The sequence below is a fragment of the Dermacentor albipictus genome, chromosome 7 (genome assembly GCF_038994185.2).
Source record: "Dermacentor albipictus isolate Rhodes 1998 colony chromosome 7, USDA_Dalb.pri_finalv2, whole genome shotgun sequence".
In the NCBI taxonomy this organism is placed as follows: domain Eukaryota; kingdom Metazoa; phylum Arthropoda; class Arachnida; order Ixodida; family Ixodidae; genus Dermacentor; species Dermacentor albipictus.
Window position 1 is genome coordinate 57439417 of NC_091827.1, and position 27825 is coordinate 57467241.

The following is a 27825-nucleotide window of genomic DNA, read 5'->3' on the forward strand; positions in this document are numbered from 1 at the left end:
GAACGAATTCAATTCTGGGCTTGGCGCCATCGGCAGCCCGAAGCACGTGTGCTCGATGCAACAGCAGGGCATTCCGATGAGGCAATGCGAGACCCCTTACAACACGAACGTCCAAACTTTGAACATCGTATCTAGCTTGCAAATCAACGGGTTCGAGCCTCACGGTACCCACGTGGCATCGCCGAACACCTATTGCCTCTTGGAAGGCATACGCGCCGTTCGATTCACGCGAGGCGTAAACCAGTTCCCCAACGTTCTTCCCTCACCCATTTCTGTCTGACTACGTTTTTTCTTTCCTTCCTTTTTTGCGTGTGTGCGTGAGGTGGAAAGACCATGACCGCCGTATACGCGTTTTGAAACACTACATCGCGAGAGAAGGAGACACAGACCTCTCGGCCCCTTCGCGGCCTTCGTTTTGAGGCTACTTTGACATCGCTCTCTTATTCTATCCTTTCTTTCCTCGACGGCTATTCCGCATTAAATACCCCGCGCGTGTGTGACTACCGGTCAGTTTGAGCGAGAAACTAGGCGAGATCGCACGTGCACTCGTGATGGCGGCCAGTCTTCATTTGGGCCTGCTCGTTCTGGGCACTATATCACTGCTTGGTAAGTTCAGCTCTGTTCTTGGGGGCGATTGTGTTCTTCCACTTAGTCACAGCGGATGACTCCCCCCCCCCCCCTTTAGTGCAGTACCACGCAGCCAAAGTCTACTTCATTGAAACGTCTTTCGGCGAAATCTTTCGTCAGCAGGGTAGTGTTCGTTACGTCGGATACGAAACCATAAGCATTGCAGAAGACAGCTGTTCAGATTCAGTTTCACCGTCTTCTCCTCCTTCATCTGCCAGGGAAACTCACGGTGTTCAATGTAAATAATTAACACTCTTCGGTGCCAAAGAGTCAATCTGGGCAGAAATATGTCTGCACGAAAATTTTCTTTGACGCAAGTACGCACGTAGATGCGAAGGTTAAACCCAGGGAAGATTTTCTGACATGGTTCACTAGTTCACGTGTTTGTGCGAGCGACTCGTTCGTGCGCATACTCGGCGAAGTTGGCGAATACGTGACTCAGCCGGCCTTAAAGCAAAGTTACACGGCAGCGTGTTTTTACAGCAAAGCTATTCAGGACTAGTTTCCCAGGATCGTCTCTGGGTGTCGACACAAAACTCAAGCACTCTCCTCCGTCGTCCATGTCAGACGCGACCTGCATTCGTGCTGTCGAGCACGCACCGTGAGTGACTCGGCCTTACTAGAATAAAATGTCATTACGTGGGCTGATCTCGAACATAGTTCAATGCCGGACCGACCCGCGGTGCAGGTGAAGCAGGTGTTAAGCATACCACATTCGTGGGCTGATCCCGAAGATAGTGCGATGCCGGGCCGACCCGCGGCGCGGGTAAAACAGGTGTTAAGCATACCCCATTCGTGGGCTGATCCCGAAGATAGTACAATGCCGGACCGACCCGCGGTGCAGGTGAAGCAGGTGTTAAGCATACCCCATTCGTGGGCTGATCCCGAAGATAGTGCGATGCCGGGCCGACCCGCGGCGTGGGTGAACCAGGTGTTAAGCATACCCCATTCGTGGGCTGATCCCGAAGATAGTGCGATGCCGGGCCGACCCGCGGTGCGGATGAAGCAGGCGTTAAGCACTAGCCATACGTGGGCTGATACCGAAGTTAATTTTTGATAGATTTTTCAGATATGGGCTTCTGATTTTCACATTTTTGTGCATTTCCCTAGTTATGTTGTTTCTGTATGTAGCAAAATGATTTTGTCACCATTTACTGTATATTGGCAATCCCAGTAATGTATATCAAATCTGTACTTAATTTTCTGGAAAAGAAATTGTGTATTTTTTCATTAGAGGTAATTCTAAATTTTCCTGCCTTCTTTGTGCAGAATTGTTACACGGGTCACATTTTATGGGACGCAACGCCTTCTGTTCAAACAATGTGGGTATTTCGTAATTGGCGTATATTTTCTGATGTATCGTTCCCTTTGTATAATAATACACTGGTTTTGTACTTTAGTTCTACCAAATGGTATACATGCGTACTAAAACGTGTACTTATCCAGTATATTTATCGGTGTTTTTTTTTTGTTGTTGCCAAGAGTAAGGGCAGGGACCATGTCAAGCTGCTACTTATCAGCTTTTTGTTCATGTCCTCGCGTTCGTTATGTGCAGGTGCCGTAATGAATGCCAAATTAATTAATTAATTAATTAATTAATTAATTGATTGATTGATTGCTAATGCTATGCCTGGCTGACCCGCGGCGAAGGTCCGGTTCGCCATTAAGGGGCCCACATGCCCTGCTTCTTCACAGAGCGGAAGGGCACGAAGTTTTTTTTTTTTTCGATTGGGCTCGGTTGACATGTGACTCAACAAGCCTGGGCAGTGCAAGCATGCTCGTGCAATTATGCGGGAAAAAGCAAAATCTCCAAGAATAGACATGAGCGTATAAAAGAAAGTGCGGGGTTTCACGTGCCAAAACCACGATCTGATTATGTGGCACCGCGTTGTGGGGGACGCCGCAAATGTTGACCACCAGGGGTATTTGACGTGTACTTTAATCTAAGTACACGGGTGTTTTCGCATTTCGCCCCCATCAGTCACGAATGTGTAACGCGAATGTTTAAGCGTTAGCTGATGTGTGAGCTAGGAGCGACGACGTCTATATGGCGTGATGACATGACGACGTCTGTATGGCGTGATCACGTGATATGATAGATGTACATTGGCATGATGACCGTACTTAGCAGCCATCCCCTATTTCAGCTCCCATCGGAATGATTTCGGTGCAATGTTGAGTGTGCAGCAGGGATGTGTATGTTCATTGCCCTTTTGTACTGCCACTTTGAGGTCTTCTAAAGAGTGAAATGCTCTTAGATTATGCTCGTTATCGTTAGTATCGTTATCTGAGAATAGGGAATGCTTGAGTCTCTGGTCATCTCCCACAATGTTGATTGTATGACTGGTCTCTACACTCAGACGATGGGTGATACATATGCGGATGTAGCAGCGCGAGTCAATCTAGGACAAGGCTGTTCTTTTGCAACCTTAGCCTCTTTACCGCAAGGACTTGCGCGGCAGGGGCACTGAAAACCCATCGCAGCAGTAGCCTTACTTCTGGATGACTCACCTACAACTATATGCTGTTATAGATGTCTCGTTGTGTAGAAAGTTACTTACCCTCAATACTGGCTCCGCGATTTCTGAAATCAGGTTTATAGTGAATAAAATGCTTGTTTCTTGTGTATCACGACGCGGGCATTTGATGCCTACATCTGATCATAATACTCTAGAAGCAACTTCAACATAGAAGCGGGTTAGTCATTCATAGTCTTCATTAGAGGCTTTATTATGACTAATATAATAAAAACTTCGTAATCTATTGGTTTTGCACAAATAGTTCTTGGCTTTATTTCAGGTGAATAAACTTTACCATAAAAAGCATTTACGCTCGCATATTGGACAAAAATGCAAATCAGAATTTCTGGCTAAGTGATAAACAGGGTCGTTTTTTGCAAGAAAGCACAGGCTCGTGATGCACTAAACAATATTTACCATAACGATCTGCTTATTTCACTGAAACTCGCTTTGTTGAAGGACCAGATATAATAGATAAATGATAAGCAACGTAGTTGTTGAAAATTAAATCGCTTGTAACACCACCGAGTAAACATTTTATAGCCCATATTGGCTCTGGAATGTATACAGTAGGGGGTTGCTTTAGCATTATTCTTAGGTAACGTCTCTAACTTTTACGTACCACGTGAAGGCCAGATGCGCATCTTCTGCAACAATGTGTTACAAACATTTTTGCAGCATGTGTACATGCGTCTTGATCTTCTTCATCCAATACCATATAGCTACGGTCTTTCACCGGTCACTTTGTCTCGATATCTTCTTTGCCCATTCCGAATTTCTGAAATTCACTGGCCAAACGCTGCTCATTCTGCTCGCCCCCATGGCTACAACATCGACGAGCAGAGACAAACGCGCCAGCGTGCCTCGACAATCTAAGACCTTGTACAGACGGCTCCGGTCATCTGCGTGAAGAAAACAAACCAGCACTAGGAAGAAGACTACTTCTTGGCGAGCTTCGCAAGAAGACCTGCTTCTCTTTGCTTGACTCGTATCAGACCTTTATGACGCTGTTAGACGCCCAGCCACTCAAACTGCTCAACTGGAACTTCGCTACCACGCATCCGTTCGCTGGGTCGGTCCAAAGCGGAATCACAGATAACGTAATAAAAAGCACTCATGTAGCGAATATACAGCCGTATGCACTACCCCTCTGTTTGTGCTGGCGAGCGGCTCTATTCTCTATGAAATTAGGCGATTAAATGACAAATGGGGCATAATTATCTATACCGCAACAAACATATACCTTCAATATGCTAGGGCGAATCAGAAAGTCTGCCCCTATATGTTATTATCCAAAATAAGGTACACATAGGTAATTACAAATGTACCTACTATTCTGCAAACCTTACACTATTTTTCCACAAAGTCGCCACACCGCTTCAGATATTTCTCCCATAGCAGCTCTAAATTTAACATACCCCTGTGGTAGCGTTCGTCCGGCTGACTGCACAAACGCCGTCGAACTGCTGTCTTGACTTCATCGTTGCACGTGAATCGCAGTCCTGCCAAGAACTGCTTCAGCGGACCGAAAACGTGGAAATAACTAGGGGCGAGATCCGGATGGTATGGTGGGTGGTCCATACCCTCCCAGTAAAGTTAGCAGTGGTTGTCGGCGGTTCTGATGACCACATGTGACCTCACACTGTCGTGGAGCACAACCACTTTTTACACATCAAGAATCCCTAGGAGTTTTCGCGTGATGGCAGCCAGCAGACGTGACAGTGTAGACCAGTAACTGTCGGCATTAACTGTTACACCTTATGACATGAAATACAGCAGCAATGGTCCCCTGCGATCCCAGAAGACCATTAACATCAATTTCCCAAGGGACAACACTGAACGGATCTTTTTTTTTTTTGTCACAGGGGCACCCGGTTGTTTCCACACCATGCTCTGCTGCTTAAAATCCGGCGTGAGATGCAGTATCCACGTTTCATCGTCAGTAGAAATGTGGTCCAGGAAACTTTCGCCCTTGGCGGCATATCGTTGCAGCTGATTCAGTGAAAGAATCATTCGCTTGCCTTTCATGATCTCATCCAACTGATTTGGCACCCACGGACACGAAACGTTCCAGTACCCTGAGGACCCTTACGATGCCACAAACCCTCCATACGAAATGCCAAGCTCCCGAGAAATGTCCTGGAGGTGCACAAGCTGATCCGCATTAACCGTTGCATCCACGCGAGAGATGTCGTCAGTCAGCGGCGCAAGTGGCCTTCTCGAACAATCATTGCCATGCGAGTCTTCACGGCATTTTTCGACACTCGCAACACCACCACCTCACATTCCTCAAAGCGATAAACCGTTTCCCATGCGTGGGCTGCATTTCACTGTAGGTTTCGATGGGCGTCCGTCCCTTGCTTCATAGAAAACGAATCACACTTCGTTGCTCGTACGCCAAGGACGTGTGGAGCACAACGGCCGTCTGCAACAACTGACAGCGGCGCCATGCCGCGGAGCTACCGGCAGATAAGGCCTGGCCGGTCTAAGAAAGGTGCACCGCTGGGAATGGATATGTTGACTTCGCATTTACAGCCATAATTTGGCTAAAAAAATATGGGCAATGGTTTTCTTATTCGCCGTCTTATGCAGTATAATTTACTCATTGAAGTTCGCTCACCCCATCTTTCTCACTGAGGTTTGGCGTGTCTGTTTGGTTGGCTCCTTGCCGAGTAAAGCGGGCCGATCTTCTAAACAGTATAATAGTAAACTGGAACGATACCGGAAATGGGACAGGAAAAAGTGTACCGTTCCTGGAGACGGCGCCATCCACTGCCACGTGGGTCACGTGTGGGTCCTGTGGGGAAGGTATCCGCGTCTTGCCGGTCAGGCACGTAGTCATTATGCTGCAAAACAGCATGGACAAGATGAACATTTTTGTAGCTTTTAAGTAACCGTTTCATGAAAGCTTCGCTACACAAATTCCGACGTACCAGTTGGATCTACTTGGCTTTCTTTTATGTCCGTATGAAGCTGTACGTGTAAAACCAATTTTTTTCTTGCATCAAAGGGAACACCTTTGGCCCGCTAGAGGATTGCTCACTTGCATCATTTCAGGCACGAAACAGTTCCAGTAATGCTCTGGTAGGCTGCGGCGTTTGCTCGTCCACTTAGGTTTATTTTGTCGACATGGGTATTCAATGCATGGGCCACCAAATGGCCACCATTCCTCGATGAGGAAGACGCAGAATATTATTGCACCAATAACTGCAGAGAACTGCGAGAGAGATGCAAGTAGGGATGAAAAGGATGTGATAACTGTGGCCTCCGTGACAAGCTAATAGTTGCTGCTGTTTTTTTCTTCAATGTTGTCAAACAGGATATGCACTGGTGCAGCTAAGAGGGAACAGATGGATTGTGTTTGTGTGTTTACAGTGTCATAGAGGTACACTTCCTCCGTTGCTCATTTCATGGTTCTCACTGTTGCCTGCATTTGTGAGTAGATGTGTGTGTGTGTGTGTGTGTGTGTGTGTGTGTGTGTGTGTGTGTGTGTGTGTGTGTGTGTGTGTGTGTGTGTGTGTGTGTGTGTGTGTGTGTGTGTGTGTGTGTGTGTGTGTGTGTGTGTGTGTGTGTGTGTGTGTGTGTGTGTGTGTGTGTGTGTGTGTGTGTGTGTGTGTGTGTGTGTGTGTGTGTGTGTGTGTGTGTGTGTGTGTGTGTGTGTGTGTGTGTGTGTGTGTGTGTGTGTGTGTGTGTGTGTGTGTGTGTGTGTGTGTGTGTGTGTGTGTGTGTGTGTGTGTGTGTGTGTGTGTGTGTGTGTGTGTGTGTGTGTGTGTGTGTGTGTGTGTGTGTGTGTGTGTGTGTGTGTGTGTGTGTGTGTGTGTGTGTGTGTGTGTGTGTGTGTGTGTGTGTGTGTGTGTGTGTGTGTGTGTGTGTGTGTGTGTGTGTGTGTGTGTGTGTGTGTGTGTGTGTGTGTGTGTGTGTGTGTGTGTGTGTGTGTGTGTGTGTGTGTGTGTGTGTGTGTGTGTGTGTGTGTGTGTGTGTGTGTGTGTGTGTGTGTGTGTGTGTGTGTGTGTGTGTGTGTGTGTGTGTGTGTGTGTGTGTGTGTGTGTGTGTGTGTGTGTGTGTGTGTGTGTGTGTGTGTGTGTGTGTGTGTGTGTGTGTGTGTGTGTGTGTGTGTGTGTGTGTGTGTGTGTGTGTGTGTGTGTGTGTGTGTGTGTGTGTGTGTGTGTGTGTGTGTGTGTGTGTGTGTGTGTGTGTGTGTGTGTGTGTGTGTGTGTGTGTGTGTGTGTGTGTGTGTGTGTGTGTGTGTGTGTGTGTGTGTGTGTGTGTGTGTGTGTGTGTGTGTGTGTGTGTGTGTGTGTGTGTGTGTGTGTGTGTGTGTGTGTGTGTGTGTGTGTGTGTGTGTGTGTGTGTGTGTGTGTGTGTGTGTGTGTGTGTGTGTGTGTGTGTGTTTACTTTTTTAATCTCCTATGATATATTAGACCTGGCTAGCTCTCCCAGCCTTTCGCTTAGTTCACTTCTACAGTTACTATTAGCATTTCTGGCACCAGCGCGCACATACTTTTACACACTGGCGCGTACACGGCTTAATTGTTATATATTCGTGAATAATGGAGGCTGTGCGCAGTATGGGTAGGCTATATAGTGAGAGCTCACATACACAAATACCAGAGAAATTTGACGGAAGTATAGCCAACGTAGTAACTTAATTGGTGACTGCACCGTACACTAATGGGGAAGATATGGGTTCTCCTCCCACCTGGAGTAAGGTTTCCTTTGTCCACTTCCGTTTGCCTCGTCGAGATTTCTACATTTCGAATTTCTACACTACAAGTAAACATAATAATTTCATCTACGATTTCTCCGTGACTTCATTTTCTGTTTTATTTACATGATTTTAGCTAACAATACTGGCGCGTACACGTACACGTAAATTATTGTCATCTTGTATGGGGAACTGCAACACATTCTTGCCTTCGCAAAATGCACATGCTGCAGAAAAGGGTCCTTCGCTACGCCTTCAATGTTAGCTATGGGTCACCCAGCAAAGGTCTCTTTCTTGCAGCCGGTGTGGTCCAAATCTATGAATTATATCGATATCGGTTGAGCATTTCTTACAAAACAGAAATAAAAAATGGTACAAACCATACCTTCCCCAACCCCGTCCATCTCAGGAGGATATATCCGGACGTCTACTCAGATGATAACTGCAAGCTATGCAGCAGGGCTCACGCAACTCTTAGACACATTCTCTGGGAATGTGACGTTATATGCGAACAAAATGCAGTTTCCCCAGATGAAGCTGCGGCGCGATGGACGGCCGCGTTGCGCAGCTCAAACCTCGGAAATCAACTATGGGCCATCCAGCAAGCCCGTGAGGCGGCGAGGAGACAGGACCTCCGGACCTCCTCGGGGGCGGCCTAGGCCCAGGCCACGAATTTGCCGGATTGTTAATAAAGTTGTTACCACCACCACAAACCATATTAAACGATTGGCAAACTTGTAAGAGAAAACCACAAATTACCCTTTCAGACAACCCGAACAATGGATGGTGCCAACAGCACGCCTAAACTCCGGGCAAGAACGTTTGCAATTCACACTCCCTTCCCTTCCGAACATTTATACATCTGCACATTCTTACTTATTCACCTGTACTCATAAGGTATTGCGTAGGATGTACATAAAAGGTAGCTCCGAACAATTTTCATCCTCAGTTGTGCCAAAATATGTCTTTGCTTCTGTATCTCATATTTCATGTATGAAAGTATGATATGTAATAACAATCTTTTTATCCCTGTGTTTACTCATTACGCTTGAAGTGTTCTTGCGATGTATAGCATTACATTTTTGTTCTTTTGTTTCGTTTATACGACACCTGAAGTTGAGTCGTTGTTTGTCTTCTGCTGTTGCCTGTAAAATGGGGGCTGCGGCTTTGTCAAGCTATATTTTTACAGCTTTTTCTGCAGCTCCTCTGTCCATGTATCTTTGAGGCAGAAATAAAATTTATTATTATTATTATTACTATTATTATAATAAATCTAGCCCCTCGAATTCCTGTATTATTCTCGCTGATTAACCATCGCCTACTCTGCTTCTCCAAAAGGCAGATGCGAGGTGAAACTGAACGCCGGCTGTAAAATCGAGACCCTGAGGGCTTGCAGAGACGACTACGTGCCCTATAAGAAAGGACCTCACCTGCACGAATCTGGACAAGAGTTCGACGAGGGATGCAAGTGAGTGACACAGCAGAATTCGTATTCGTTAGAAAAGGAGCAAGATCGCTTTTCTGGTACGACGGTGGTACTGTGGCTATGGCGGTGTGCTGCCTAACATGAGGTCGCGCGGTCAGATTCCAGACCGTGACAGCCACATTCTGCTAGACGCGGCATGCAAATACATTTGTGCAAGGACATTTAGCTCAATTTCAATAACTTTTATTGGTCAAATTAATTCGGAAGCCGTCTACTACGCTGTCTCTCGTAGCTCACAGCGTAGCTTAGCGAGTTAGACTTCATAATTACTTTTTTAGTGAACTTGGTGCACAGCAACCACCGTATTCGCGGCACTCGTTGGCTTAGTGCGAGAATCGTACTTCTTTCTATCCGCCCCTGTGCGGAATCATTAACCTTATCACAAATGGCATTTCGTAACTGCATAATATTCTAATAATCCCACACGCATACGCAACAATCACTCAGTGACTTGCCAACGCATGTTTACACATTTTTAGCAATATTATGAAAATCGAAATATCACACATATATTGTGGCTGATTAGGTACCGCGTCTTGCGACGTCTTGGCTTGGAGTTTACGCGTCGATGTCTGAACCGTGAAAGCCACTTCGCCTCCAATTCGTGTTTCACGGTTGCTGGGCCATGCTTTGGCGTTGTCGGAGCTTTTGCCGCCATCGCGGCTTTTTGCAAGGCGCCCTGACTGTTCTTTCGAATCGTTGCTTATTTTGGCACTGCCTTCGCGTTGTAGTCCTACCATGCGCGCTCCGTTTGTGTTCGGGCGTCGATGTAGCCGACAACGAACGGCTAAATCGACAGGGCGCCTCTTCAGCTCAGCGCTGGTGCACGTGGTTCCTGTTGATGTTCGAAGAGCTGTGGTTCAGCACGGCGATTATTCTTTGACATGCGACAACCAGCATCGGTGCTAAGCGTACCGCTCTCCGACGCAGATCATCCTTGAGGCTTGCGCTTGTTGCCGCCGCTGTGCCTTGATACATGCTTCTCAATCGGCGCTGTCGTTTGGCTCCGACTGTGCTCTTGCGACTGCTTATCGTCGACGTCGTTCCTGAATGGCGAGCCGTCTTGGTCTCACGTTTGTGCCCGCTCACTCTGCATGGCGACGCCTTCAGGGACCGTCGTTCTCTTTTAACGCCACTCTTAATCCTGCTGGCGCTGCTGCTCGAGCACCTACTTGACGCAGTGCTAGGGCTTCTTGTTCGGCGTTTAAGCCAATTGCCACCGCTTCTCAACGAGCTCCTTGGTCGCCAAGCCTCCGAAGCAGTGCGGCTGTGTCTGCTAGCCATGCTTGAATGGCAGGTCCTCCGAATCCCGCACTTCTGTCGCCGGCCACTGTTCGACACCTTCCCCCTGATAGCACGGTGTCGCCTAGTCCTGCTCGTGTCACCGGTGCTTGTCGAAGAAGTGTACTCTGAGGCGTGCCTCCTTTTGGCCATGTGATTATTGCCGCTCTGGTTTGCCACTGTACGAGCCGCTCGTCGAGTGCGGAACCTTTGGGGCAGTACGCTTGCCCCCGTTCATCTCTGCTCAACGACGGGCTTGCTCTTCCTCGGTGATCTCTTCCTGGCTGTGCGCTTGTGCGCCTGGTAATAATCGCGAACGCTGTGCTTGATGACGCGTCGAGGTTGGCTACATTCGTCTCAAGCTTTGCTCCGAGCTGAAGCTTCGATCCCGACGTGTCCCGGTGAGGCAGAACCACCGCTGTGCGCAGGTGCCTCCTGTGATGAGTCGGTAACTGGTCGAGCTTTTCTTCTTTCTCACCGGCGGGTCGTAAGTGAAGTGTGAGCCACGGCGTGTCGTCCTTCACGCCCGAAAAGGCAGAGGGTGCGGTTTCAGCCGCAGGCTGAACGCCGCCTCTGCCTATATACGCATATAGGCATATACGCAACCGCTCAGGCATATATACGCTCAGGCATATACGCAACCGTATATGTCATCTGCCGGTAGCTCACTTCTGGCGCTCTCTTCGCTGTCAGGGCTTGGCGGCGCTAAGGTACTAGGCACGGGAAGATGGGCGATGTGGATCGGCTTCCGCGGTTACAAGCAAGGGCTGGATTAGGGGTCGCGGAGAGACGCACCAGAGTCCCCGGGAGTGCGTTTCCGGGAGTCCGCCATACCGGCCTGATGCAGTACGCGTGGCAGGCATCACATTCTTTTCCGCTTCGTCACTGTAAGTTGCAATAATAGGCTGCAAACACAATTGATCTCCTAAGAAAAAGTAGCTGAAGTGTACCAGGTGTTTTACCGTGCACCTCCCATCCGAGCGAAAGAAAAAATCAGTGTATATCACCTCATTGTATTTCTCATTCGAGAGATTTTTTTTTGTGAAATCAGAAATTCGATACCATGATCAAGGGGCAGATTGAACCGGTAAGGCATGTTCTGATAGCTGGTGTAGCAAGAGAAAAGCTAGAAAACGGGCCGCCAGTAGAAGTGAAGATCGCGCTCGTGAGTAAGTGGCGTCCACGACAGGAAGGACGGGTGCCGCGAAGCGGAGAATGCGGCGAAGTGACGCAGGTACCACGCCAGTAAATTGGACCAGCGCAAGCGCGAGTATGCGAAATTTCAGAGGGACTTTCTGGACAGACATTTCAGATTGAGCTGTGCGGCGTGCGACAGATTGTGGTTCGAGAACGGTTTGATGGTGATTGGTAACGTTCTAGATATTGCTAAGTGGGAACGTAATGCAGTTTTGACAGGTGCCCCCAGCTACTGACTTTAGCCGGCTGCTCAGTTTGGCTGCGTCGAGGGAGCGCTAATTGCCGTAGCACGCATCGATCATTCGGTGTGACAAGTGACTACTAACACGTCATTTGATGCATTACCGCCCCTGCGGAAGGAACGGAATAAGCAGTTATTGTGTTGCGTACGCTAGTACAGAGAGGACGCGAGTTCTGCGTGCTGGCCGAAGAACAAGCTGCTCACGAGGCCCAACTTCGGGACCGCAAACGTGAGCGAGAGCGGCGGGCGGCACGAAGCAGCGAGGAGGGTGCCGAGGAGGCTGCCCGCAAGCGGCGGGCTCTAGCGGAAAACGCCCCAGTTCGCGAAGCGATTAATGAGGCCCAATGACGGGAGGTACCACGCTCGGAAGGGTGACTGACACTTACAGAGGTGGGGATGCGCGATTCCGCCGAGGCTCCGTGGACAAAACGTTCGGCCGCCCTTGTGTACGTGACCCATTGCGGCTTGGGAACGACTTATCGGTGATTGCGAGCGTTTTCCACACCGATGTTCAGAGCTCCGCTGGCCATGCACCTCCGCAGGGCCAAATGGCCTCTAATTGTTTAACGTTAAGGAAACTGGGTCGTAGAAAATACAGCGTCCGTGAACAGCATCTGGCGACGGAGGTCGCGTCATCAAAAGATTTTCGAACCACACATACCCGCGCCGTTCATGTGACTCAAGGAAATCACATATAATTGAATTTCTCAAGCTAAAATACGAGGAAAAATCGTAAACTACAAGTTTAACACAACCGACACATATGATGGCTATCGGATTGTAATTTGAATATAGGAGAAAACATAATCCTATTACGCGGAAACTCGAACAAATTCATTTTCGAGCGTGTCTAAAGGCCACAGCCCGGAGCAGGCGTCCGCCATTCGCGCACGCCGGCGCGTAAATATCTCGGAGTGCTCGGAGCAGCACGCCCGCTTCCTTGAAAGATTTACAGATGGCGCACGCCTCCACCGCATCGTCCACACCGCGATCCCTGCAAGAGGCCGCGTTTCGACCAGAAAGCCGCCTTCGTGCATAGCGTTCGAAGCGAGCATTTCCCGGTGACCATTACGTTACATGTATACGCTGAAGTTGCCGGGAAGCGCGAAAACCAGTCACGGATCTTTGAATGCTATCGCGTTCCACTCTTAAAGGCGAAGCTTTTAAGGCTGGATAAGGATGCATATTTGTATCTGATTACTGCATGCAAACGTACTTGCGCACTTTGCCATCTTCTCATACAAATGTGATCCCATCTGCTTCCAATAACTTTAGCTGCAAGTGACAATCTTTCTAGTTCTGAACATTTTTCCGCCCTTGGTTGCCTCTTTGTATTGGGTAATAAGATAACTGGTCGTCTATAATGTAACACAACTGCTGCCAAATAAAGGAAAAGACACTCGGGGCGAACCGATAGCTGGTCTGAAAGATCAGATAAAAAAATTCGTAGGCATATATGCAGCATGGAATCCGCTGACGCAAGAGAGGTGCAAAACTATTGGTGAGTGCTCGGTGGCATATGTACCCTCGATAGCACGGACAACATATAGTAGTAGTTTGGTAGCCTAGAGCGCTGGACTACCGCCAGTGGAAACTACGAATCAAGCAGAAGACACATGATAGGATTTCCCATGCATAAGATAGGCGAGTATTTTATGGTTATGAGTGTACGACAATTACCTGTTCGCACTACACAATAATTCTTTTCCCTGTACCTAAGGGTGCTAAGTTTGTTCTGTTGGTAGGTTCTCTTCTCCTCAAGCGGCTATATCGAGCTGTTAAGGGATGCAGAAGAAATTTGGTTGTGGCAAATACACATGATGATAGCTAGCTGCTACATAAGATATGAAAACAGGCTGAAAAACACTTGAAGAGCTACCACTGTCGGGCTATCTTTTCTGACCACCTTCTCTGTACCAGGTGCTCCCAATTTTCAACTACTCTTCTCTCATCGCCGCTGAATTTAAAGCCCACTGACTTGCAGAATAAAAAATTTCTGACAGCCTTAAACTTAATGCCGCGAGTCATGGGAAAAGTCAACCCACTTATGAGTGCAACAATTTTTACTCTGTAACAGCCTCATCCAACAAGTTTTACCCGGCTCCACGTGGTTCCAAAAATGAGAGCAGTAGTGCTTTCAACGCTACGCAAGTCATATGGAATGCCCTATTGTACCATCCGACGTACAACAAAGCTGTTAGCCTAATCACTCTTACAATGTGTCAGTTTTACAACGTGTGCCATAGAATTTCGGTGCATATTTCATACCTCTATGCTCCTTTACATGTTACCTGTGCTTTAATTCTAGGAAAGACAAGACGCAGATCCCTTGCACGCTCAAGTTCATCAACGAATGTACTGATGGATTACCGAAAGCCTCGGCACTGGTGGCGATAAAGGCGTTGGAAGAGAACGTCGAGGCCATATGCAACGTTGGTTCGGATCCGTACAAAAGTATGTGCCATTTGTTGCATCTCAGCATTTATCGCAGGCATGCCGTAAGCATGTCTGGAATAAATGCTCAAAGGGCAATCACAAAATAGCGTTTTCTCCAACCCGATAACGCAACAACATAGAGTTACGAGAATTTCACGCATTTCATTATATTGCAGATAAGTTCCGCAAAATTCCGCAAGGTGGAGGAGGAATCATGAAAGAGAAAATGTGTCAGCCACTCGAGAGCAGCGGAAGGTGTAAAGGAAGCTATCAGAAAACAAAGCTGCGCAGTATAAAAAGAAATAGCCCTGTTTCGAGGAGTTTGTGATCATATTTATTCGGACATGTGCATCAAGCTAATAGCCAACAGATAATCAATGAAACTTAGCTCATAAAAATTGTTAATTTTATCGCACTTCAGAAATCGACTACATATATAAATTTTCACCACTGGGAACGATTGTTTTGTTTCAAATTAATATTTTTCTTAATTAGAAATTGTCAGCGCCGAAAGGCACAACTCATGGCAATCTATGTGCATTGTAAAGTTCTTAACTAGAAACGTCTCAGGCGGTGAAATGCGTCTCACGGTTGCCATTTGTCGAATCCGTGATTGGAAATGATGTTCTTTTCTCAAAATTGCTGTCACCGGAGCGTCACTACGATTTTTGTTCTGAAGCACATATAAAACGGAAGTCTGCACAAAATAGTGCGAATACTCGTTGTTAAGCATTACTGGTTGGACGGCTGTTAGAGTGATACTGAACAATAAAATCAATTAGTGCAAATTCAAAGACGACGTCCGAGCTGGAAACAGTAGTAGGTAGCACTTGTCATCACTTTGCAAAGAATTACTTGCAATAATACCTGGAGGATAATCTGACGCCACGGTTATAAAGGCGCACTGCACCAACCATGAACATGCCGAGATGTGCGGGGTTCCGCTTGTCTTTGACCTGATTTGGCTTGAAACGTGGTCGTGGCTAAATAAACACAGTTTTCATTCAATACATGCCCATAAAGATCCTTGCGTCTCCACACAATTCATTCTTTGTCAACGAATTATATAGCACAAGTATGCGAAGAATACGGAAATCCACGATTAAAAACCGACGCGATGTCCCGGAAGACGACGACGTGTCCCCGCTAAGGCGGCTGCTCATCGATGCTCTGAAAAATATCACTGTCCGCGAAAAATACGTTCCATATTTCAAGAAATTACGCCTCATGCCACCCGAGGACGCTCCGAACGCTCACACGCTGTCCGGTTTCCTGCCATTCAGCGAGTGCTAGTCCATCATCCCTGCAGCTGAATTGTCCACCTGAACTAGGCCTAGTGCCTCCGGTGACGCGCTGGCCGCGGTACATGCACGGGCGCCGCACGCCACGACGGCATTGCCTGCCGCACTATTGATACCTGAGCCTGGATCCCAGATCTCAAAATGCACCTGAGACCATGAGTGATCTGCCCTGCGGGCGGAGCCCGGTGATGGTTTCCCAGTCACCAATTGGGAATGGGACTCCAATTGTTATGTACACCTATGGACTTGTCTTCTGCGCTACCATCTGTGCCGACGGCATCCCGTGGTTCTTAGAAGCGTCCTTGGGCACACTCGACACAAGATTCGTCTTCCGCCAACAGCGACTCCCAAGGCAAGCGTTCCTGTCTAACGACTGACCACCCAGTTGTGTCGACACCGGACCCAATTTGCTATAAAGCAACCATTAAAGCTCTGGCCTCCGCAAGCCTCACGGAGATTCCGAACAGGAGTGTTCCGGTGAATCTAGACGCGTGTCTTCGCACCACAGGCTTACGCGGCTTCACGGCCAGAAAGAAGTCAAATACGATCACTGTGTGGCTCCTGACATTGGCTGCTGTCGAGCGTTTGCAAATGCTTCAGCGTCTTTCGATTACAAGCGAAGTCACGGTGCTGGCCCAGGTGTACCTGGTAGAGGGCTCAGACTTACAGTGCTGTGTCGTTTACAACGTTGACGTTGGCGAGGATCAGACTGCTCTACAGCGTGAGCTGTACTGTCCCACCCACCGTGTCATTCAAGCGCGTTACATGAGGAAAGGGGAGTTCTTGAATCGTCACCCTGCAAGGCCTACCAACTCCCCCAGCCCGCCTCTACTACTATGGCTGCATTCTACGACCTCAGCCATATAAACTCAGTGTCGTCTATTGTTACAGCTGTTTCCGACCGGGCAACATGCGCCGATCCTCTCCGTTTACAACGCCAGATGAATCTATACCAGCCGGCACAGTGTTCTACCGATGTGGACTCTGCAAGACCGACAACCACGAGATCACTTCTCCAACTAGTCCCACAAAGCAAAAGGCCACTGAGAAGGTTCGTCGCGGGATTCATAAACAATGGCCTCAACATGCTGCCGCACAACCAGTGCATACATCTAACAGGTTTGCGGACCTCCAGTGGGATGGCAACTGGCCAGAGGTTTCCGAGCACAACCCGCCTACACCGCCTTCCCAACAGCCTTACTGTGAAAAAGTTCGGAAAGACCACCTTTGCCAGCTGGTTACGCAGAAGCAGAGCATGCCAGAACATTAGCGTGATGATATGGCAGCAGTTGACAATCAAATTGCCCGCCTTTTATTGGAGGTCTCCTAGCTCCGACAACACCGTGAACCACGTACGTTACGCGTCGCAGACGAGCAGTGGAACCTCACACTACCAAAAATATTGATTCCGCTGCGTCATCGTCATGTCGCACCCTGCTCTATCGTTCATTGATTCTACTAGGTATTCTGCTCTGTTGCCGGATAACTCTGCAACATTCCTTCTGCGGTTCATGGTCAGCCAGTTATCCAACCTGACATCTGTGATTTTACAACACCTGGACTCGGAATCTAAATGGTGGCTACAGGTTTTTGTTGTGTCCTGCAGCGGAACTGTAGAGGCCTCTCCACGAAAGTGGAGAAGGTTAAACCCTGTCTTCGCATGAACAAGCTGCAGGTGTGGGCCCTGTCACTGCTCGAGACGAACGTCTTGCCTGCAATTCCGAGCTTCAGTGGATACGTGTCTCCTTCGATGATTGACTGTCGCGTGCACACGGCTGCCCCTCCAGGAAAGGCGGCAGTGTATGTTGATAAGCGTTCCTCAGGTCCGCCTTTCTCTTGGAAACTGGTGCAACTCATATCAGGAGGTAGCGGCAGTAGCTGTAAAGTTAACCGAGGCATCTGTTGTGGTGGTGTCGTACTACGCAAGACCAGCCGGCGGCTCTTTTTCACACATTAATCTGGGCTGGTTATTCAATTTCCGTCTTCAATACCCAAGGTGTCCTATTTTAGTTTGTAGTGACTTCACCGGCCCCTCACCCAGATTGGGGTACCCCCCTACTAGACCCCGAGGTAGGCGTGTGCGGGATGCCCCCGCGGATGCGCTTGTTCTACTGAATGATCCCGATTCAGCAACACGGGTTGTGACTCAAGCTCCATGTACAACATACGCACCGGATCTTACGTGGTGGTTCGGTCCCGGCACTCCCACTTGGAACCTGGAGCCTGACTGCTCGGGTAGTGACCACCACCTTATCATCGTTCTTTATCCGTGGCACGCTCGCCGATTGCGCTGCAAGTATACTGTGGTAAACTGGGACAACTTTCGGTCCATTCTCAAGACACCTCTGTGGGATCGTCACCACTACTTGTTGACCACATACAAAGCGCACTCAATGAAGCTACAACCATCAATCAGCTGGGTAGACGTCGATCAACCGGCACCGGATGTCGGCCTGCTCAACTTGTGGGCTGCTCGCAGACAAGCTGAGCTGGCAGCATCCCGAGACCCCACTTCTTCACAAGCACGTATAAGACTGAATTTTCTTACTGCTAAGACGCACAGATGTGAACGTGACCGCTCGCGGTGGAACTGGCAAACGTGGTGTGAGCGGTTTTAATCCAAGACATCCAGTGCGTCTCTCTGGCGAACGTCTCGTGCCATGGAACACGGTTGCCTCCATCCCAACGCAACGGCCACAGGCTGCTTCGCTGCTGGCTTATCGCCGGATGATTTTGCCAGAGAAGCAGCCCGGAAGTTTTTCCCCTAGTACGGCATGTTGCCTCAAACAACCAATGTGTGCCTCCTTGGCAGGCATTTTAGCACATATCGACAATTTACCATCTGCACCAGACGCAGAGGGAATTGCAAGCCTTTCATCATGCCTGAGTTGCCTGCAGCGATAGATAATGCCAGTCGCAAGATAGCGCCCAGTCCAGACTCTATTACTTATGAGGTTTACTAGAACCTGAGCTGCCCGGTACTGCCTCAACTCCTCGACGCCATTAACAAGGTGGGGCTAGATGGCATCGTCCCTCCGGGCTGGAAGTCTGCTATTGTGATCCCGATTCCGAAACCAGGCAAGCCGCCGACCGCTCTTGGCAACTTCCGACCTATTTTTGTGACATGAACAATGTGCAAGCTTGCTGAGAAAATGCTAGTCAAGCGACTTACCACTCTGCTCAAATTGGCTTCCGTCCTTCCATAGGTACTGAAGATGGGCTGGTTGCCTTAGCATCGTCATTTTTATCATGAACTCGCAGCCAGACTGTCCGTACTGTCCTCTCTATGGACGTCGAAAAGGCCTACGATAACATCAGTCATGATGCCATCTTGCCTTCAATTCACACTCTGCACCTTCCCCATATGGTACGGAATTTTGTCAAATCCTTCCTTGAAGACCGACACTTTGCAATTCGCTTCAGTGGTGGCGCCATCGGCTCATTTATCGATCTTTGCGGCGTACCGCAGGGATCGGCATTGTCACCCACACTATTGAATATTGATTTCATCCCGCTTGCATGGCGCTTACACGATGAGCCTTACATAAAGCTCTTGTTGTACGCTGATGACTTCACGGTTTGGAGCACTCATCGTGATCTGCAGACTCAAGCCGCTACCCTGCAGTCGGCGTTATATATTGCGTCGAATTACGCTTCTTCGGTCGGCATTATGCTTTCCGTCAGCAAATCTGCTTCCATGTCAGTCACCAACCGCTGGGGCAGGCGTAAACTCTCTGTAATACCCACTCGTCTTCCTCTATCCGGAATCCCACTTCAGCAATGTTAAACTACAAAAATTATGAGTTTGATGGTCCACGAGTCAAGAAGTGACACTCCTTGGCTCTCCAGCGTTAAAAAGCAGGCGATTGAGTTGTTGGGTCTGATTAGACGCATTGCTCCTAAAACGAGCGAGGCCCGCTTATATGTTGCGAGATAGTTGGTGAAGGCGGTAGTGCAACCACGCCTAGTTTATCAAGTCCATTTCGAGCATTTGACGAGGGAATAATGGGATCCCTTGCTGCTGTTAAACGCGAGGTCATGAGAGTAATTACTTGCCTTCCCCGCATCACCCCCATAGTGGCTCTGCAAGAGAACACACAGCTGAACACACAATATGAGCCGATGCAGCAGCTACGTGATTCCCGCAGGCTAAAGGCCAGCCTTTCGCACGCAACGTGTGCTCTCACGGCTTACGCTTTCTCGCACTCCCTTCTACCATCGCCATCGCCAGTTCTTCCTTCTTGGAGTTTTCTACAGCTGTGCGATCACAAGCCAACAGATAGACGTCACCCGACATCAACTCTCGCGGCGGCGTCACTTCGTGACCAAATCATAGCTCAAGGCGCCCACCTGCTACTTGGCTCCATCGTGATTTACGTTGATGCAAGCATCCAGGACGGCGACGCAACCACTGCACTTTATTGCCCTTGCGCACCTGCCCTGAATAATACCTACCGATGTCAACTTCAAGAGCCTCCTTTCTCCTCTTGTGCTGAGCTCCTTGGTGTTCGAGAAGCGCTGGCTCTGTGGCCGCCTGTCCCGTGGTCCCCACGGCCCGCATCGTCAACCGCACTGATGCCCTCCAGGTGACTCGGTTCTTGCGATGCGTCAGTCACAGCCCTGAAATATGTAAGCACATCCGTCTTCTGGCAGCGTGCATCCCACAGCAAGTACCTGTCGAGCGGATCCCACGCGATCTTCTCAGCTTCCAAAGCCATGCCGATTCTGCGACCAGTCTAGCGACCTCTCCATCGACACTGCCTCAGCTCCTTCAACTAGATGATGCCACACTACTTTTAACAAGAGAAGGAGCACCTCCGGCCACAAACACGTGCTCTCATACCTCCGTACGTGGTAGCCCTCCACCGCGGTGTTACCTGTGCAGAGGAGGTTGCGCTTCGGAGGATCCGGGTTGGGGTTGTCCGCACTCCTGCCGTCAATCGGAAGTGGCCGCACTGTCGCCAGTTATATCCACACCTTAGGTGTCCAGTCTGCAATTCACGCAATGCTGCAGCCAGCATCCGCTACCTGGTGCGAGTTTCCCTTGCGTTGAAACCGACGAGGCTCCGGCACCTCGCAGCAGTGGGACTTTCGCCATATAACCCTAGCCACAACACTGTTTGGACGCAGGGACAACATAATCGATGCCTCCATGGGTTTATTAGGTCCTCGAATCTTTTTTTCATTTATTTAATCACGCTTATTCGCTCGCACCCTATACCCCTATATGCCCTGAGGCATTAACCCTCACATAAAAAAAGACGCATCGACTGCGTAGCCCTTCCATTCTTCTTCCCCAGCGTTAGCGACCCGCCGGCACAGTTCATGTTTCACTTAAGCATACATCCCAGTGCGAGCGCCAGTGCTTGAATAATGTGTTTTCGCTTAACCACAGTAATGAACTTTCTATTAAACACGTTTCTTTAATAGAGACGGCAATTGTTGCCGAAGGAGCGCTGTTAGCCAGACGCAGCTTCAACGTTCTCCAAAACAGGTGGCATCTCGAAGACCTTGGTTCACGGCATTACCAAACGTGTAACCGCACCAGAGCGCCACTTTTCCCCGAAGTATTTCTGAGAAACTTTACGATGATGGTGTTCTAAACAGCTCGCTTCTACTTTGGTCATCGCCTTTGAACTCGTGCTCATCGAACTTCGTGGTATGGGAACTGGAACATCTCAATAAAGTAGGAATAGATCTGAGCGAACAAAGCCAAATATATTGTACAAAATGCGCCGCATAGTTCTCAATCTTAGGAAGGTGGCATACACCATAAGTCACTGCTATTATTGGCTTCAATGCACTTTCGAAATCCGGTAGACCGAGTTGCCATACCCTAAAGTCTCTCTTGGTAAGGCTGTAACTCCGAGACACTGGATATGATCAGGATTTTTCTGTGTTTCTGATCTCCCGTTTCGTTTCTCCGTTCAACTCCCGCACCAGATTACCAGAAAGGCATCAAGTGTATGAACTCCCAAGGCGGAAAACTTCATAAATGCATTGAAGACTTCCTAGGTACTATGGAACGCGCCATCGTCAAGGCACCTGCCAAGGATGTCATTCACTACACCTGCTGGTAAGTTTTCTTTTGCATGATGCTATTAGCAGTGTTAGCTTAGGTCAGCTACTTTGTCTCGACCTACCTATCTAGCCTCTTTATGCCCCTATCTCTTCAATAAAAAGAAAGAAGGTTCTCTGAAATTTCTCCGGTGCTGAGCGGATTCGAACTCGCGTCACACAGGTTCCTCTAGCAAAGCCCGACGCTGCTTCCCACTTTTCTCTGCCATATTTATCGCTGTGAGGGTGCAATAAAATAACTAAAAGTGAAAAGCAGTTCCATGATGTAAGAGGTGGTAAATGCAGGAACAAATGATTTTGAGTAGGAAACGCCTCGAAGTGTGCACGCATAATACAAAAAGTTGTGTTCTCTTTCGACAATTATGGTGGTTTTTACCGCCTCACAGCATAAACGCGTAAATATAGACCGAGTTTTATGCTTGCCGACTATCAGTGAAATAAAGGGAAAGTAGCCAAATTACTTTCTTGTAATGACTTTCTTGTAACTCAACACTTCGGCACGTAGCCCTCCTATTCTGACACCTGCAAACCACCCCTTGACTCTAGAGTCATTCGGAATAGCAAGCCTCACAAACTGCAGCTCCAAATTAATTTTGAGTATAATCACTGAACGAATACAGTCGTGGAATGAGAAACAAAATTTGTTGCATCCAGATCTGTCAGGTTTTCATGCCAGGTGTTGTTGTATAGACAGCGTTAGAGACGTAGTTGCCTGTGTGGAGCACAAAAGAAGAGTAAATATTACGGTTGCCAAATTCCTGGATATCAAACGGGCATACAACACGGCTATTCACGTGCATCTCATCAAAGCCTTTGTGTTATAACGAGTGATACGGAGAAGACACTGCGTCTGATACACTTTTTTCTCTCGATCAGACGGATTTTCGTAGAGACTAGAAAAGGTAAAACCTCGGAACATACGGTGAAACATGCAGTGGCACAAGGAAGCGTGCTAAGTCAAGCATTAATATAGTGGTCGGCATAAGAATATTGGGACAAAGTTTTTATGCAAGTTGCTTTGGCAGTCGCGTTTAACGAAGTAAATGAGTGTCTACAGGAACGAGGCATGTCCATGTCAGCGGTAAGTCAGCTGTAGGGCTACCGTTCACGCTAAAACTCGCAAGGATGTTAATATCCGTCATCCGTTGGGAACAGTGAAAAATCATCGATTTTGGAATTATTCCTGATCGGCGCTTAGTGTGACCCAGCACTCTGAAGCTGCAGAAAGAAACGTAAATAGTTTTAACGCAAGAGCCTGAAGGGCCCCGGGTCACAGAATATATGGTGTCGGCGTCCGGCACCGGGCCTGTTGTGAGCGAAAAATCATTCGGATCTACGCATACCGAATCACGCGGGCCCTGCGAGTGGCTCAGAAGCGTCACTGCACTAACGGAATTTCTCAAAGTCAAATACGTCAGAAACATCGTACAGTACGATTTACACACAACACCAGGCTGTAGCGCGATGAGAAAACTCCACAGGTAATGTGTTGAAGCTGAGTGTGATCTATTTTAAGACATTCATTGCAAGACGGTGTGTCACGTTCAGAACACATATTGCGCCTGTTCATGGGAAAATTTCTTAGAGCTTTCTGTTAGAGCTCCTCATTAGACGTCAGGCCCGCTAGTCATCACAGAAGCGCGACAGTGTCCATGAACTGCTGTGCTGAGGGAGAAGGAGACATTACGGCATTTTTTGTATGTTCACTGATTATCAACACCACAAGCTAGCGAAAGTGTTGCCAATAATAAATAGCAAGTAATGTAGATTCACAACCGCACGGGTATGAATCAGTCATTGCCGTTTTTTAACACAATGATGAACCACTGTAATCGCGAATGTGTCCGGAGCTGTCAGTATTTGTAAACACCGAAAAAGAAAGAAAAAAAATGTAAAATGTCACCAATCGCTGCGGTACAATTAGTGTTGAACCAAGTTTAATTCAGTGTATTCAACGTTGCTTCACAGTTTCCGCCTTGGTGTTGTGTACACAAAGTAATTTCTTTATAAAGTTAGTCGCGAAAATTCGGCCGGGTGTTTATGTGGAGTGGTGGACGAGGATATAGTAAAGTTCCTGGAATGCTTCAGATATGCCCACCAAGAAACAGCAGCTACTCAACGAACTTGGTACTGTGGGCAATCGTCCAGTCTCCGTTGGGAGAATTCTTGGACTATGCCCAGTGAGTCGCCTTGAAAGAAAGCCATCAGTGCAGTGAAATACTTTTTTCATAAGTACGCATAGGTGCTCGAAATAATGGGGACAATTTTTATACAGTAACTCACTTTCCCTTCGTCGTTATGTTTCGTGTGTCTTTTCTTTAGCTTCTGTGCATAGATAGATAGATAGATAGATAGATAGATAGATAGATAGATAGATAGATAGATAGATAGATAGATAGATAGATAGATAGATAGATAGATAGATAGATAGATAGATAGATAGATAGATAGATAGATAGATAGATAGATAGATAGATAGATAGATAGATAGATAGATAGATAGATAGATAGATAGATAGATAGATAGATAGATAGATAGATAGATAGATAGATAGATAGATAGATAGATAGATAGATAGATAGATAGATAGATAGATAGATAGATAGATAGATAGATAGATAGATAGATAGATAGATAGATAGATAGATAGATAGATAGATAGATAGATAGATAGATAGATAGATAGATAGATAGATAGATAGATAGATAGATAGATAGATAGATAGATAGATAGATAGATAGATAGATAGATAGATAGATAGATAGATAGATAGATAGATAGATAGATAGATAGATAGATAGATAGATAGATTGCAGCAGTTTTTTTTGTTGTATAAGCTATCTATAAACTATGTTTTCAGTTTTTCTTTATGGCTTGACCTTTCCATGAAACAACGCGTCACTTTAAAAAAAGTGCTATGACATTGTGATGTCCTTCAGCTGCTGCCATTGTTCACAAAGAGGTCAAAGGATCCCTCAAGCCGTCATCTGAACGGCTTTTCTCTCCTCCTCCTGTTACACTGCACTCTGACGAAGAAAAAAAGTAAATAAATCATATATACTGTTTTTCTTACGTTTCAAGACCCCGGTTTAATAATGAGGCACGCCGTAGTGAAGGACTACGGAATAATCTGGACCATTTGGGGTTATGTAACATGCACCCAAATATAAGTACACAGGTGTTTTCGCATTTGGCCCCGTCGAAACGTGGTCGCCGTGGCCAGGATTCGATCCTGCGACCTTGTTCTTAGCAGCCCAACCTGCATAGCTTTTAAGCAACTACGGTCGGTTTTCTCACCTGTTTGTGTGAGTGTTTGCGTGTTCTAAAATGTTGACTTCGTTATCATCCTTTATCATTTTTGATTGTTTGTATTAAACCATATCTACTATAAATTTTTGGCATACAAGTGAAATGTCGTAGCCGGAAGTGTACTGCTTCCACCCTCTCCACTTAGACTAAGTTTATACCTACCCACCTAGCCCTTCGTATTGTATTGTTTTTGAACGCACCAGTATATTCGGATTGTTATTTTATCCCAATGTGGCAAATAATGGCCACAAACAGATGCACAAAATGCAGTCTTTTGTCTATCCTTCTCCTTTCGTAAAACAGAATGCCTTCAAAATTATTCCGGGACTCTGTTATATATAGGACATTTATTACCGCCATCAACTCTTTCAGTTTTTGTTGTAGCAACAGTATCCCTATTGCGCTATAAGCCTTGAGCAACGTGTTTCTTTCCGCGCGACATTATACGAACGCTCGTGCGGCCACATCTTTGTTTTCGGACAACAGCGCGACTTTACAAGAGCCAAATGGCGCAGAAACCACCGACGATTATTGACAATGTAAGAGAACAGCCAAACCCCTTCTGTAGAGTTGCTCGCGTTATTAAAGGAATAATGCGCTTGAAAGCGTGCATTATTATTTTTTTCTTTTTGCATGGTGCGCCTGAAAGCACGCATCTTTTTTTCCTTTTCGCAGTGAGAATGTTCGGGTATAGCGTTGCTTACTTCATTGCGTAATTTCGTTAAAGAAGGATAAACAGCTATTACCGAGCTCGTCTGTAGTGGTACCATAAGTGGCTCTACGTGTAAGCCGACTGGTAAGTTGCGGCTTATACACAGCATCGCGAGCGTCGGCGTGAAAAGCGGCTGCCATCCTCCTCACTCTCGCGAGAGCACGCACCCTTTGCAGCAGTGCATTTTCAGAGGCGGTGAACGTCCACTCCGCAAACCGCCGACCACCTCAAGAACGGGTGAAAGCGCCAAAGAAAGCCGTCCATCTAGGCAAAGCAAACTCCAGCTGATATCTGCTCAACGCGGAACATTACGCAAAACGAAACTACGTAGGTGTTGCATGCAAATGCCACTGCGTAGGTGTTTGTTGCCGTTGTTGCGACACCTAGTGGCTATTAGTTGCCGCCAAATAGGTTCTTTGAAGAACGCGGCACATGTCCAGAGAGACGCATACCCAGTGTGGCTTCAAGGGCACATCGGCCCCTCATTTTTTAGGCCACACTGTCTTGCAGATTGGCGCATGGGAACAGCCAGACACCAGTCACATATTCATTAAAGAAAATTGATTTTAACTCAGCAAGGATGCTTCGCATTAAGATAACGAACACACACGGCTTCGTTGCCACCGCATCGCACGCGGAAAACCACGTCTCGAGGTCGGCGGTCGATCAGTCATCCGTGCGTTCTGAAATGAAGGTACGGTCGAAACGAAGCCACTGGTACAGTGCGTCTCTCTTAGCTACTGTGGCGCCGTTTAGTCGCTACTTACGCGCAAGAAGGGTGCTCCTTCGTATTCATTGGTTCATCCGATCTACTATACCACATGTTTTCATCATGATATATATATATATATATATATATATATATATATATATATATATATATATATATATATATATATATATATATATATATATATATATACATATCTTGTTACTGGCAGATGTTTTTTTCTGCTACCGCTGAATTGCGGGAATGGCGGGGCCACTCAGGCAGCACGGAGGCGCTGCTATTTTTCTGGTGGCCCTCGATCTTGTAGAAATCAGACTGAACACACACATGATTCATCCTTTTGATAAACTGTAAATGATTAATTCTTCATTCGTTCGTCGCAGCTCCTACCACGACTTGGTAGAGTGCCTATCCAAAAGCCTCACGCCGTGCGAAGGCGTCGGCTCCAAGGATTTCATGATGAGAGTCGTCCAGGAGATGTTCGGCGAGACGCTCAACCTGGTGTGCGGCCGCTACACGAAGGGTTCCGAAAACTGCAAGTCCCTGCCACAGTTGCCGCGTCTGGGTGCCAAGGACCGCAGGGTCAGCAACATCGTCGAGATGCTCTTGGAAGCGGCCGGCACTTTGGGCCGGAAAAACTAGACCCGCACACGTGTGTAAATTAGTATGTTAAAAGTGTGCGAGATCAGCAACTTACGGCTCGTCCGCGGGCTCGGCATGTTCACGCGACATTTCATTTGCGCATTCGTCCGAACAACTCCATTTCGGGCGGGAGAAGCGTTTAGCGAACGGATCACCCCAGGCGTGTTCTCTCCAACAGTCATAGCCATCACTTGAGTTCATCGCAATTAGGACAAAAAAAAGTCTACTTCATTTGAATAAAGACACTTGCGTAGCTTTTCTCCCCCAACAATTAAGCGTACACACATTTATTTAAATGCAATATGCCACGCGGAGACCTGCGCGAGAAAAGCAAAAAAAACACAAGAAAGAAACCAAGCTTCCGCTCATGAGCTCAGCCAACAAACATAGCCATTACCAGTCACTTTCGTGTGCCGCCCCGCCCACCTTATTGCGTAGGAACCTCCTAGAAAATGGAGCTCTAAGACAATGGAGTATAGTAAGATTTTGGGTGGCTTGCGAGATTGCCTTTGCTCAGCGTGTTTCTCGGTACAATAAATGTGATTGTTTGTTTGACTGA

General features: G+C 47.5%; 1 protein-coding gene across 1 annotated transcript; it reads left to right on the top strand.

The window, feature by feature from the left end:
• Window positions 1–453: 453 nt before the first annotated feature.
• LOC135912646 (uncharacterized) lies at window positions 454–27825 on the top strand. The gene is made up of 5 exons (XM_065445133.2): window positions 454–606; window positions 9190–9319; window positions 14365–14510; window positions 21737–21869; window positions 27008–27825. The coding sequence occupies exons 1-5, from the start codon at window positions 552–554 to the stop codon at window positions 27264–27266; spliced, it is 723 nt and encodes a 240-aa protein (XP_065301205.2). The 5' UTR covers window positions 454–551; the 3' UTR covers window positions 27267–27825.